This window comes from Bos indicus x Bos taurus, chromosome 8 (genome assembly GCF_003369695.1).
Source record: "Bos indicus x Bos taurus breed Angus x Brahman F1 hybrid chromosome 8, Bos_hybrid_MaternalHap_v2.0, whole genome shotgun sequence".
Lineage (NCBI taxonomy): Eukaryota > Metazoa > Chordata > Mammalia > Artiodactyla > Bovidae > Bos > Bos indicus x Bos taurus.
In genome coordinates, this window is record NC_040083.1 from 16,882,226 (window position 1) to 16,896,769 (window position 14,544).

Consider the following 14,544-nt stretch of genomic DNA (forward strand, 5'->3'; position numbering starts at 1 on the left):
CATTTTTCAGAGATACATTCATCCCCAATTCTTGTTTCATTCCACGCACATACAAACCGAGAGTTGTCAGGAGCATCTTCACAACATTTGGGTGAAAAGGACTGTGACGTATTTGGACCTACTTTCAGTGGCTCTTTGTTCCAGCCCCTGCTCTGCTGAAGAATAAATGGCACGGCAGCAGAGTTACTTTGCCTATCCTGCTGTGGGTGAAGAGCTTCTGGACAAATGCAGTTTCCTGGTCACTGTTTCTGATGCGTGAAGTTGAGCAGACGGCAGGAATATGGAACATTACACAGTACATAGGACACTGCAACACAGTTAAGAGATTCCAGGTTTAAGCCCTCAGTTCCTACTGGAACCAGAGGTACAGGAAAACAGTAGAATATTTCTGGGAGATGTTTCTAATCTTGTGAGCTTCTGATACATCTGGTTGAATATACTCACCAACTGCTGTCTGCGTATTGCCAACACATTAGAGGATGATAAAGTGTTTTCTTGAAAGTATAATAGAGACGGTTGGTAATACTTATGAGACACATTCCTAGACAAAAAGTGGGTAGGCAAGACATTTATTCACTTACTATATGATCTCAGTATAGCATGTGCCTACAATATAAATTGTAAACTCACACCTGATCAAAACTAGAACTTTTTACAATGTGCAAGACAGGTAGGGATGTTAATCTGCTATGATACATGTCACATGTCTCCCAAATACAACTACAAGCTTCCTGTTTTAATTTCTTAACAAACACATCGATGTTATCTGAGAAACTAAAACCTATTAGCTTATCAAACTAACACTTCTTAATGTTCTTAGGCATCTAAGGAATGAGATTTAAGTTGGCTTTTTAGTGTCTACGTTTAGGACTGATTTGTTGGCTCTGGAAACACATGAAAAAGTTGTCAAATTAACAAAGGAATCAGGATGGCTTCTACAGGTGAGTGGGAATATTTAGAGATAGAAAAAGCTCTTTACATCACTTAGGTTAACATTTAAGAGACCTAAATCCATGTCCGGTTAGAACTCATACCTTTCCCCTCCTTTTTCTCACCTGTGCCGACAGGTTTACTAATAGTATTTTCTTCTACACAGTGAAACATCTTAGAGCATCCAATATATAGGTAAATATAAAAAAAATATCTAGGACAATGAGTTATGCATTACAGTAATTGTACTCTCACACCTTCCCATAAAGTCCATGTTTTTAGAAAAATATATTATTGTATATGAAACCACAGGCATTCTGATTCCAGCACATTCTTACTCAAAATAGTATATACAGTCCTAGTCAGAAGGTGCTACAGATTCACACAGGGGTCTTACAGTCAAAGTCCCAGGCAAGCGACAATCTATATACATGTCCATTTTCTGTCACCTCTCTTGGCAGAGGCTTGCTCGCTGAGCATCAAGGTATGAAGGGTCTCTCACGCCGGTGAAGGGGAAACAGAATATACAGATGAAAGTGGTCGGTCCTAGGCTGCTTCTTCTGCAGAACAGTCAATCCCCGCGTAGGTGAACTTCTCGTAAAGTGTGGTGTTCACATAGGTCTAGGAGAACAAGAGTAGTTCAGAGACACGAGCCGGCTCAGTCCTGCCTCCGCTGGGAGCAGTTACGGTCATACCCCAGCTTCCTTAGCTTGTCTCAGCTCAAATACAGATGCTGTGCACTCAGTCATGTCTGACTCTTTGTGACTCCGTGGACTGTAGCCCACCAGGCTCCTCTGACCATGGGATTTTCCAGGCAAGAATACTGGAGTGGGTTGCCAGTTCCTACTTGAGGGGAGTTTTCCTCACCCAGGGATGGAATCCCCACCCAGGGACTGAACCCGCCTCTCCTGCAGCTCCTATGTTATAGGCAGGTGGATTCTTTGGCACCACCTGCTGCTGCTGCTACGTCACTTCAGTTGTGTCCAACTTTGTGCGACCCTATGGACTGCTGCCCATCTGGCTCCTCTGTCCAGGGGATGGTCCAGGCAAGAGTACTGGAGTGGGTTGCCATGCCCTCCTCCAAAAGCCCCAAAATACCAATACTGGGGATGGAGGATATTTCTCTATCCTCATTCCCTCTGTTGTATTTAACCACTTTCTTCCTGAAAAGCATCCCTTGACTTCTGCAAGTAAGATTTCTTCCTCTCACTTTTTTCAGCCTCCTGGCTTCTCTATCCCATGGCCTCTCACTGGTCCTTGCTGACATGCACCACATCCTCCCAGACCCCTCCTCTGCTGCTCATCTTCACATCTCCAGCTGTGTGATCTCACCCACATCTCTGCTTTCATTGCCAACTGGGTTTTGATGACTTTGAGCATCTTCCATGACTTCCAAATTCCCTAACCTAGATTTACCTTTTGAACCTCAGATCTGTGTAGCCAATTAACTATCCACTACAAGTTTTTACAGAATTCCTGACCCTCCCCGTGGTAACCTGAAGCCCGCATTCTTGTCGCTCTCCCGTTTGTCCTTGGGCAAGTCACTTTCTCCTTTCTAAGTATGCTCCTTCATCTATAGAATGAAAGGATCAGGCTGTATGACAGATTTAAGATTCCGTCTAGCTCAGACAAGCCAGTTCTGTATGTTGTTCTACAGTGTCTGACTATATCTTATATAGGAATCTGGTTTCCTCCAAAATTGTAACTTTCTCAAAGTTGAGTCTGCATCTTTTACGGCCCTGTAGCACGTCAGGTTGGTTCAAAAGAACCTGCTGACCTGTATCCACTATTAACCACAATGGACACATGAGGAATTCCAATGAAAGAACCCACGCCTTGAGTTCCATACTCACCTTTCGTTCTTCTAACATCCTGTTTAAGGACACCAGGATCTGGGCAAATGAGGGCCTTTCATAAGGCTTCTCCCGCCAGCACTGTCTCATGAGATCATACCTTTGAAAACAGAGTGTTTAGTGTCCAACTGTGCTTTAGTCCTGGGCACAGCCAGGTGCAGGGTTTGGAATAAAAGAGAATGTAGCCACACAATGCATGGTCATCTCGCTTAGCCAGCAGAAGACAGAAGTACTACAGCTAGGAAGGTTCTAGGAGGCCTCCCGCCTCCCCAGCCACGTCTCCTTTCTTCTCCCAGTGGATCTAGTGCCTACTTTGGGTACCATTCCCAAGAGATCTTGGTCTCAGCTATCCTGATCATCTGGGAAGAACTGAGTTGTGTGTCTAGGGTAGGCTTTCCCTCAGAGTATTACATCTCTCAAAGTGTCAGTGTTTCATTTCTAAAAGCTGGCTCTGTGCGCAAATAAATTTGCAAAATGGTACCTATCACACCTCCCTCTTAGTGACTTTGTGAAATCGTGAAGTCATTCTAGTAAAAACCAACAACCTTTTAAACCAGGTTTAACATAGAAGCTTCCCAAACACAACTGATCACAGAACTCTTTCCCCTTGTGTTATTTATTTATGTCTCACACATTCCACAAACACAGTTTACGAAGTGCTAGTCTAAGGTCTTTCTCCAGTGTGGCCAGAACTACCTGTATTGTTAAAACGTGGATTCCTGGGACCCACTCCTGGGACCCACTCCAGATTTACAGAGTCATGTCCAAGAGCGGGGCTCAAGATTCCACATGCTTAACAGGCTGGTTCCTCACTGGGAACCACAGTGCACAGAAGCCTGGGGTGGTAGAGATTCTAGAAGACTTTATCCTTTAACAGAAGTTTCCTAAGTGAGTTAAAGCAGTGAAAACATCACTCCTTAAAGGTGGGATTCAGGGACTTGGTCCAGTGATGGCTTGAGTGCATTCAGGTTTTCCCACGATGGTCTAGGTTTATATTTCTTGTACCAGAGCATAATAGTACCCTCATCCACTCTTAGAAGTGGCTTGGACAATCAATTCCTTGTTCAGCCTAGAGCCTTGCACTCTTCATATTATGTCATTTAGGCAGCAACGACATCAGCTGGTTCTGGGAATGGCAACATCACTAGAGAAGCATTCTTTCCAGGAATAAGAATATATATTCCTGGAAAATAAGCCCTTTAGAAGCAAGCTTTTATAAAGAAAAGCTTATCTTCTTTAGTGTAACTGCTCTGAAATCTCTACCGTCAAAGTTAGTCTCAAGGTTTCATACATTTATTCATGGATAATTTCATGAATTTATGAATACATGTATTCATAGATTATAATTAAATTCATAAATTATTCATACAAATCTTTTCTGTATTTGTTGCCCCTTCTCATTCCAACCTTAAGATTCAGCCAAGAATCACCACTTTAAATTCCACCTGAATTTCTATGCCTGGAAAACTCTTTATTTCCTGCCCATTGCCTAACAGTCTTAGTTTCAAGGTTCTGAAATCTTGAACTCAAAAATCTTGCTTGAGTTTTCTGAGGGAAATGTCCCCCTAGACACATAGACTCTTGTTTCTGACTGTTTGGGATTTGTGTGTGTACACATACATACATATTTGTATGTATCAGATAGCTGCTTCATTACAGTCAGTTCAGGAAACATACAGAGGGGAGCTTAGGACAGAATGGCCCTGAGGGAGGCCTGACTTACACCTCGTCGTCACAGTTTAGCGGCTTCTCCAGTCTGTAGCCCTGGGGCAGCTTCTCGTAGAGTTCTGCACACGTCATCCCACAGTAAGGGGTGCCGCCTGGAAGACAGGAAACGGTGCGCCCTGAGCCCCCCTTGGATGCAGAAGGCACTGTCTCCTGCCCTGGGGCTCTACAGCCAAGGGACTGGAAGAGGGGCGTGAGTCAAGCAACGATAAGCACCCAGAGTCGTCATCCTCTGGGGCAAACCCACTGCACGTCACAGCTGGACTTGGCTACAGACCGTGCTCCCGTGCGGCCACTGCTTCCTTCTGGCCCTTGCTCGTCCCCAAGTCTGTCTACACGCAGCATGTCTCTTGCCATGGTACCAGTGTACCAATGACATGGATCTTTTTCCCAATTGAAGTCTGTATTTCCATAATGCAATTCCTATTTTATCTATCATAGTTACCATCCCAATGTTAACTAGAAAAGCAATATATTTTTATTGTGGAAAGTACAAAAATAATGAAAAAACTACTTTGAAAAAATCCTGTATAGTCTTTCCAGTTTTTTTTTTATGTGTGATATTTATAAAACTGAAATTATGGCTTATGTGAAAATTTTCTGCTCTTTGGCATATACATTTTCACATGATATTAAATGGCTTTTGACATATATCCAGACAAAAGTGTAATTCAAAAAGATACATGCATCCCTTTGTTCATAGCAGCACTGTTTACAATAGCCAAGTCATAGAAACAATCTAAATGTCCATTTATGGATAAAAGATGTGGTATACACACACACACACAGGAATATTACTCAGCCATCAAAAAGAATGAAATAATGCCATTTGTGACGCTATGGATGGGCTTAGAGATTATCCTACTAAGTGAAATAAGTCAAAAAGAGAAAGACAACTGCCGTATTACTCACGTGCAACCTAAAATATGACAAATGAACTTATCTACAAAACAGAAGCAGACTCACAGAGGACAGACTTGTGATTGCCAAGGGGGAAAAGTGATGGGGGAGAGAAGAAATGGAAACTCAGAATCAGCAGAAACAAACGATTACATATAGGATGGATAAACAACAGGTTCTGCTGTATAGCACTGGGAACTATATTTAATATCTTGTGACAAACCATAATGGAAACGAATATGGAAAATTATGTACACACATACATAAAACTGAGTCACCTTTGTACAGCAGAAATTAAATCAACTATACTTTAATACAATTTAAAACTAAATGGCCTTTGAAAATGTGACTTGTCGTAGCAGTACAATATACTGTCTTAAAGTTGCAGAAGAAAACATAACAGCTTTATGACATCTGTGCACACGTGGAGACAACTTAGAATGAAGTTCTTGGCTACCAGGTCATCAGTGTTAAATGTGACTTTAGACACTGGGCTTTCACAAAGAGAGCCATGGGGATAAACACACTCATGCAGGAAACCCGCAAGGTTCTTTTCCCAAGTGGCATCTGTCAGCACCGAATCTGAATGTTACCCATGAAAGGAGATGGTGAAGGAGCACGGGGGGGGGGCCCACTCCGTTTGTGCAGAGCTTCACCTGGTAGGTGGACAAGGATACTCACCTAAGCTCACAATCTCCCACAGTAACACACCATAGGACCATCTGCAGAAGGGATGAAAGAGAAAACAGTAATCAGCGCACGCGTTGGCCAGTCAGCGTTCTGCCCCCAAAGCTGGGGCAACTGACTCTAGGTCAGAAGAGGGCAAGTTCCATGTCTTTTTCCTAGGATTGGGTCTTACACAGAGCATGTGTTTATCTCCCCTTTGGCCAATGGAAGGATTGTAACAGGGGAACACTGGCAAAGCCCCCACTTGCTTTAGGTAGAGAATGCAGGCTGACACTACAGAAAGCAGGGGGTTCTAGGCCAGACAGATTTGCATCCGATCTCATCTCTGTGTGACATGGGACAAGTGACTGGAACTGCTGAGGCCTCTGACTGTATTCTTCCAAAAGTGAGGACACCCATCTCTGCCTCAAAGTTACGCAGAGATGACATGAAGGCACACAGAGAGAACACAGTCACCGCCCAACCTCCCCCCATCCCCAGGCATAACAACTCTCCCCCCTCCCAACCCCCAAATGAGTCAACCCAACCCTCTGGGCCTGTTCTTCCTCCTGAAAATAGGGAATGTGGGCAAGAGGGCTCAGGTCTCGATCCCAAAACTTCCTCCCCTGCCACCAGCCTGAGACTCGTCACGCAGGCTGCAAACGGAGATGGGCCCTACTGACTGCCTTCTGTGGGGCTTCCCAGGTAGCACTGGTGGTAAAGAACCTGACTGCCAGTGCAGGAGACATAAAAGTTGTGAGTTCAGTCCCTGGGTCGGGAAGATCCCCTGGAGCAGGGCATGGCAATCCACTCCCGTACTCTTGCCTGGAGAATCCCATGGACAGAGCAGCCAAGTGGGCCACAGTCCGTCGGGTTGCACAGAGTCGGACACGACTGAAGTGACTTAGCATGTGTGACTGCCTTCTGTCCCTGACACTTCCGACCCCCAGCAGCTACTCTGGGCCACCTCCTCGGATCTAGGTCCTTGTGCCGAAGACAGTCTGGGCAACGGAGTCACAGGAAGGCCAGGATGCCCCTGACTCTTAAGGAAATAAAGAATTAACCACTTGAAGTCACTCCCCGACGTGCAGAAATAAACCCAAAGCCTGCCATCAGGGGAAATCATTTCCTCTGTGGCTTCGTTCAGTCTGTTAATTTATTTCCTGGGCTTAGTGATTAGCTTTATTCCACAGAGGGATGCAATATTCCTGCTTCTCTTCAAAACCTTTGTCAAATGGATATTTTTCTGGGTCCAAAAAAAAAAAAAAAAAATCCCTCAGCAGTGAGAGGCTTACTCACACGTCGCTGTTGGTCGTATACACACTGTAATTTAGTGACTCGATCGCCATCCAGCGCACGGGGAGTCTTCCCTGGAGAATACAATGTAGGAGGCTGCTTAGGCTCAACAGGGGCCCCTTCCCAAGGCTCATCGGTGGCCTGAAGCTGGGGGGGCTCACCCCAGTTCTCAGGGAGGTCCCCAGACAGAAGGCATGGCAGAGTCGGGATATTTTTGCATGTCCCACCCACAAGTCTGTTTTTTTAAGTTCAAAGTCCTGCAAATTACGTAAGCTCCACTTACCTCAAGGGGTTACTACCACAGTTTCATGTAAAGAAAAATGATGTGTGTGTGTATGTGTGTGTCCTTTCAGTGGTCATACAATTATTCACTTCGTGGCTGTCAGAGGTGCTCAGAGGTTTGAAAAGAGAGATGGGCATAGGAACTGAGGATTAGGCTATAATGTGGGAAAGCCTGAGGTGGTGGGAGGAGACCAAATACCTGGAGGAGAGGCTGGAAGGGTTTCCAGGGGAGGAGACACACGAGTTCAGTTCTAGAAGATGTGTAGGTACCACCAGGTGGATGGGGGAGGAAAGAGCACTTCAGGCCAAAGGGCAGAGAGTGCATGTGAGTCAGCTATGTGGTGATGACTTCTACCAATGCAGACCAGGGACGTTCCTCACGTCTACATGCTGTGTTCTCTTCAACATCTGCTCCCTTCTATGTCCTCGCCTCCACCTGCCACCTGTCACTCTCGCTTCTCCTTCACACTGGGGGATGGGAAGAGCTGTCTGCATTTCCTGTTTGGTCCCTGCTCTCATGTACTCCCGCTTGCTGGCCTCTGACCCCGTATCTCCTAGTTGTTCATTTCCATGCACGCTTTTCCATTCTTTGTGTGACCGCTCTGATCTGCCCACATCTGTCTGTCCCTGCTGCTGTCACCTGGGTTCAGGCCACCACCATCTCCACCTGCCTGCTGACAACCACCTCTCCGCTCATCTCCCCGCCTCTGATTCCACTCCCTAATGACCTGTTCTCTGCACCACACTCACTCTAAATGGCGAACCCAAACATGTGGTTCCTGTTCTTAAAATTCTGTACTATCACTCTTGTTACAACATCCCCAGTCCTTAGCTGAATCTCCAAAAGCTGGCATCCAAAGCTTTCAAGACCTTATCCCCACTTCCTCCTCCAGCCTTGAGTTTTAACTCTTCCTCTTTTTTGCATCACCCCCTAGTCATATTGACTTTCTTTTTTTCATAACTGACTTTCTTAATTCCCCAAAGTTTGGTGCTTTCCTCTGCCTCTCGGTTCTTATATATACACTGCATCCACCAGGTCCTGCACTTCATCCTCACGTCTCCAGTATCTGTGTCACAGTTACTGGAAAGCTTCACTGTGCTTCCTCTGAGCTCCCGAGGGACCTGCACTTTCCTCCTTCTCAGCCTTCTCCACCATTACAGTTGATTGTTATGTGTCTCTGAGCTCTTTGAGGGAGAACACTGTGTCTTAATATTATCCCCAAGCCCAGCACAAGCTGAAACATTGTAGTAATAAATAAATCCACGCTGAGGGGATCAATAGATTAATCAATGGTAGTAAAACCCCAAATCACTTAAGTACATTATTTTGCAACACTTCCAGTACTAGAATCGCCCTGGGAGAAGTAAAAAACTAATGCAGGATGCTCTCTCTACAATAACTGAATCAAAATATCTAAGTGGTAGGACTTGGCATCTGTCTTTTTAAAAGTTTCCCAGACAATCTAGGAATCGACAATCTCTGACTTCCGTAGTAAGCCAGAGAGTAGCCACTCTGCCCTCTGTTGGTAATGTGCTACGTTGCACCCTTCTTGCTGGGAGCTTGCTTCTCTCCAATCCCTTCTCTTTCCTTCCCCTACCTTCACCAAGTCCTTTTCCTCCCCAGACGCCATGCTGCTACTGAACGCTTTGCCCTTCCACTGGGAGATACACTAGAGCCCTAACCAGTGCTCCGCCCCTCTAAGCATTTCCCCTAACCCCATAAGATACAGAAATCCCTGACCTTTATGAAATGTCAAGCAAACCAACCTTAGCCTTGGGGTACTGAGGCAAGTAACCAAATTAAATGGGTAGGATTATGGAGCTAAACTGTGTTAACCTCTTCTCATCACCACAGGGCTTCCCAGGAGGCACTAGTAGTAACAAACCCACCTGCCAATGCAGGAGCCATAAGAGACACAGGTTCAATCCTTGGGTTAGGAATATCCCCTGGAGTAGGAAATGGCAACTCACTCCAGTATTCTTGCCTGGAAAACCCCATGGACAGAGGAGCCTGGCGGGCCACAATCCATAGGGTCACAAAGAGTTAGACACGGCTAAAGAAACAAACAGTTGGCCAACTGGAGGTGTAGAATTGGTATAGAATTTAAAGGCTCAAGAGACAGTTTTCTATGACAGTTAACCTGGGGTATCCTCTAATGCACATTAATGAAGTCTCTATGTATAGTTGGGAAGGTCCCCTGGAGGAGGAAATGGCAACCCACTCCTATTTTTGCCTAGAGAATCCCATGGACAGAGGAGCCTGCTGGACTATAGTCCATGGGGTCGCAAAAAGTCGGACACGACTGAGCGACTAATACTAATACTTAAAGTGACTTAGCATGCGTGTGGCACTCCCTCTTCACGGCATCCCAACCCCAGAGTGAAGGAAGGCGAGAGATTCTGTAGTGGAAATAAGAGGGTCCCATGTGGCCCAGGAGGAATGGGGAGAGCTGGAGCAGATGGATGAGTGGTGGGTCCTGCTTCTGTAAGACCAGCCCAGCCACTTTCCAGAGAAAGGTCTGCTTTGAGAGGGGCGAATCTAAAAAGTTTAGGGAAAAAACTGTTGCCTGGCAGCCAACCTTCAGGGAGTCACGGGAGACTTCCTGAGGTGCTGATGTCAGTAAGTATCAAGGACAAGGGGCATGGTACTCTCTAAGAACCAAAGGACGCCCACTTCAAACCCTCATCAAAAAAGGGAGTGGAAAGTTCCAAAACGATTCAGTTCACTGTGATCATAACTATGGAAAAGACTGTATGCTTGTGGAAGGAAAAGAGTAAAAATAAGTTGTGTCAAGGTTGTGAACTGTGGATCATTTCCTCTTGAAACCATTCTTGAATATTGTTTCTGTGTTATCTTGTCAGTAATTAAATAAGTATATTTAAAAGAAAGGAAACCTAGGCTTGAGGATAAATACAGAAGCTTGAGCCTTGCTAGGAGGCAATTTGATATCTACAAAAGTACAAAGACTCTCTCTATATGTTACAAGAACTGGAGTCATCCCAAGAAAGCTGAGCCCAAGTAGTGCTGGGAGAGCCATGCCATCAGAGAGACCTACCCAACACGTGCAAAGACAATAGGGTGCGTCAGCCCCAACACCCTGCACTGCCCAACTGCAGGGAAAGCAGAGGGTGGTGGCATGTTGAAAGCCCAGCTAATGTCCAGGGATGTGGCATTTCCAGGGCTTTATGATTCCAGGTGGGCAACAAGAGCATAACAAGTCCAGCTTCTCTCTGCTAACACTGTGAGGCTCCCCTGGGATCTTTTATTTGAAGGTAAAATTTGGCTACTTGGGAGGCTAGATATCATTAGGTGAAAGTGTATTTGATGGGGGCTTGATGAATGAGCAAGCTATGGTTTTTCCTGTGGTCATGTATGGATGTGAGAGTTGGACTATAAAGAAAGCTGAGCACCGAAGAACTGATGCTTTTGAACTGTGGTGTTGGAGAAGACTTTTGAGGGTCCCTTGGACTGCAAGGAGATACAACCAGTTCATCCTAAAGGAATCAGTCCTGAATATTCATTGGAAGGACTGATGCTGAAGCTGAAACTCCAATATTTTGGCCACCTGCTGCGAAGAACTGACTCATTTGAAAAGACCCTGATGCTGGGAAAGATTGAATGCAGGAGGAGAAGGGGATGACAGAGGATGAGATGGTTGGATGGCGTCACCAACTCAAGGAGTTGGTGACAGACAGGGAGGCCTGGTGTGCTTCCATCCATGGGGTTGCAAAGAGTCGGACATGACTGAGTGACTGAACTGACGAATGAGCAGAGAACATTCAGAAAAGAGGGAACTCTTATACGAGCATTTACAACTCATGAGTTTCTTTCTAGAGCATCCTTGTGACTTAGGAAACCTCGTTGATTCACTTCCTGAATGTTTTAGAAAGTAGGTTAAACGTCTTTTTCCCCTCATCCTATATTTGCTGTGTAAAAGGGGACTGTGGGAGCTCCCCAGAAGATGCTGAACGAGACCAGACTTGGGGGTCTGTGCTGGATACGGACCCCAGCCCCTCCAGCACGAGGCTTGCATGTTCAACAACTTCACCACGTGTGACAGAGCCTTCTTCACTGGTAAATACAGACCCTCCAGACATTTTAGGTATCAAAACTGAGAATGGACATTTGCTGGGCTGAGGCCTTATGAAATGGAAGAAATGGTCAGGGGCCTCCAGCAGCACAGAAGGATGGAATTCTAAGAGAAGCAACCTAAGGACAGGGAAGGGTGCCCCTGAAAGGGTCTCATCAACATCTGAACTTACCATCGTCTTTTTCACATATACTTCTTGACCTCGGGATAATCCAAAGTCGGCTATCTTGGCTACGTAGTTTTCACCAACTAAAATGTTCCTGGCAGCTAGGTCCCTGTGAATAAACTGAAATTTAAAAAAAAAACAAGTCATATATTTTCAGCATCATATTTGCTTTTTCACTTCATTTTGTTTGCACAAAAAGTAGGAGCTTTGGGAAATCTAGAGGACAGTATGAAAAAGTGTTTTTAAAAAGCTACCAGAATCCAGTTTCCTTTAGTTCCTCTTCTAAATGCTCAGTGAGTGGATTCTGCCAAACGACCCACAGGTCTTTGGAGGAGCATTTCAGGAGGAAGCACCAGATCATGCAATATTCCAATGACCATGAAAGGCCTCTGCTTTGTGTGTTATATGGAGTTACTTGAAGCTAATACTAGTGAAAGCACCTCATCCAAATACATATGATGAGATTCACTAGATAAAGACACCATTAGCATGGAACATGAACTTCTATATAAAGAGATAGAATATTAACAAACAGAATAAAATTAGGGAGAGTTTGAGAAGGAATTAAGGAAGAGAGGTGAACTGGGAAAAAAAAAATCTAAACTGATATCAGAGAAAATTTTGGAAGAAAGATGCTCAAAGCAAGGTTCCCAGAACAAACCTGTTTTTGGCTCAGGTAGTCCATACCCCGGGCCACATCTGCTGCAAAATGGAGAAGCTGCTGGGAGGACAGTGTGGAGGCAGTGCTGTTGGCGATGGCAAACGCGGGGTCCGTCTCTAGCACTCGGCTCTTTCGCAGGAAGTCCAGGAGGTTGCCATGGGGGGCGTACTCAATGGCCAGGTACAGGTAGCCTGTGGGGCAAGGGAGGAAGCATCAGTCTATCAGTAGCCCTAAACCCCGGTGAGATTTCTGAGATGTGCTTTGGTCCTCGGGGACTGCCTATAAAATTCCATTTTATCTTAAAATAACACATCTAGTGGTACCGATATGGGTAATGCTGGGGACAGGAGGAGAACAAGTGACATCATTCCTGCAAAAGGGGGCCATGCCTGCACTCAGGCTTCCCCTCTCCACTCCTACCGAGCAGCAGGCTCCCTGAGCGCTTCACCCACTGGGGAACACGGGTAGAATGAAACCAAAGCATCTGCTCCAGATGACAGAGGAGAGCTAGTCCACAGCACCTTTTAGTTTTTATTCTATATTGACTGAGAACCTAATATGAGCCAGACATGTTATTCCAGTATGAATCCAGCTTCTCCTGGGGTAATTTTTTTAAAACAAACAAATGATTAAATACCCAAAGCAGAAGGACCCAGACTAGGAAACTTTCTCTCTCTCCTGACTTCTGCTCCTTCCTAAAATCCAGACTAAGTCATTAGATTGTTGAGTGCATCACTGGTCAGCAAAATCTAGTGTCAGGGATTGCAATTGTGCTTACAGAAACCAGAAATGTCAACCTTTTAGGAAAAAAATAAAATTTTTCCTAGAGGAAAGTATGGTTCATTGTCTTAGTTTTATTCTAAATAGTTTCCTCCCTTTTCTTTTTTGAATGAGATGAAATCTGCTTTGATAACAATTATTCATCTTTGGAGCCAATGAAAGTATAGTGCTCTCTTTTACTATTTTTTAAAAGTGAATTATTTGGTATATACTTTTTATGTCAAATGAATTTAAACTTCAAAGATATCCTAAGAAAGTGAGGATTCTCAAAAAAGAAAAAGCAAGCTTCTAGCACTGAATCCTGGTGTACTATAAGGAAAGATATACCTCAATTCTGGTATGAAGGTATTTTCTCACTTTACTGAACAATCAACCAACTATGTGACAATAGAGGAAACTTTTAAAATACATATATTCTGTCACTCTTAAGTTTTTTTTTTTTTTAAACATTCATTTACTGCTGTCCCATGCTGATTACTGTTCTCAGGAAATTGCTCAAAAATAAGTGTCATTACTTCATTATTTAACCTAAGAGACATTATCTGGCTTTTAGAATTACAGCCTTATTGGATCACAGAATGATATATTGTTTGAAGTACCAGTATTTTTAGTTTAATAAATTGAGGAAAAGGAAGTAGTCTCTTTTCCATTGTTGGTATTTGTGCTGCAAAGTCAACAAGAGGTTGTAAAGTTTGCAAATAATTACCATGTGGAGCTTTTGCGTTGGAGTAAATTTTTCCATGAGAAATTAAGAGTAAGCATGGATTTAGAGCTGCAAACCCAGGTAGCATGCAGAGGTAAATCCATAGATTTCTTATTACCTACTCATTCACAGCTAACTCCACACATTACAATAGGAAATACTCAATAAACATTTGAATTAATAATATAATTTGAACTTAAGGGTATGTGCGACATAGGATAGTTGTAAAGAAAGCTTCATTGTAATTGTACAGGGAATTGTTTTGGATAAAAACAAAGTACTATTAGATATAGGCTTATTATTATTTGTTTAACCTAAGTATCACCAGTCCTTTCCCATTACAGTAGATGATTGGCATTCACAGATTTAACATTTGGAGTATTGGTTACTTGGGTTTGGAGGGAGAATGAAAAGTCAACTAAGAAGAACCAACATACTTCACTTTTCCTGGTACAGAGTGTAGCCTCCATCCACCTAGTAGTGACTGAGAA

General features: G+C 44.2%; 1 protein-coding gene across 2 annotated transcripts in view; it reads right to left on the bottom strand.

The window, feature by feature from the left end:
* Positions 1–552: 552 nt before the first annotated feature.
* The window catches only part of TEK (TEK receptor tyrosine kinase), a 104,951-nt gene continuing 90,959 nt past the window's right edge, over positions 553–14,544 (bottom strand). For both annotated transcript variants that reach the window (XM_027549071.1, XM_027549072.1), the window contains 7 exons: positions 12,571–12,761; positions 11,916–12,029; positions 7,374–7,444; positions 6,090–6,130; positions 4,507–4,603; positions 2,784–2,883; positions 553–1,551 (listed from right to left, as the gene is read on the bottom strand). In XM_027549071.1, the coding sequence (XP_027404872.1) occupies positions 1,477–1,551; positions 2,784–2,883; positions 4,507–4,603; positions 6,090–6,130; positions 7,374–7,444; positions 11,916–12,029; positions 12,571–12,761 (689 nt within the window). In that variant the 3' untranslated portion in view covers positions 553–1,476. The remainder of the gene's footprint in view (positions 1,552–2,783; positions 2,884–4,506; positions 4,604–6,089; positions 6,131–7,373; positions 7,445–11,915; positions 12,030–12,570; positions 12,762–14,544) is intronic.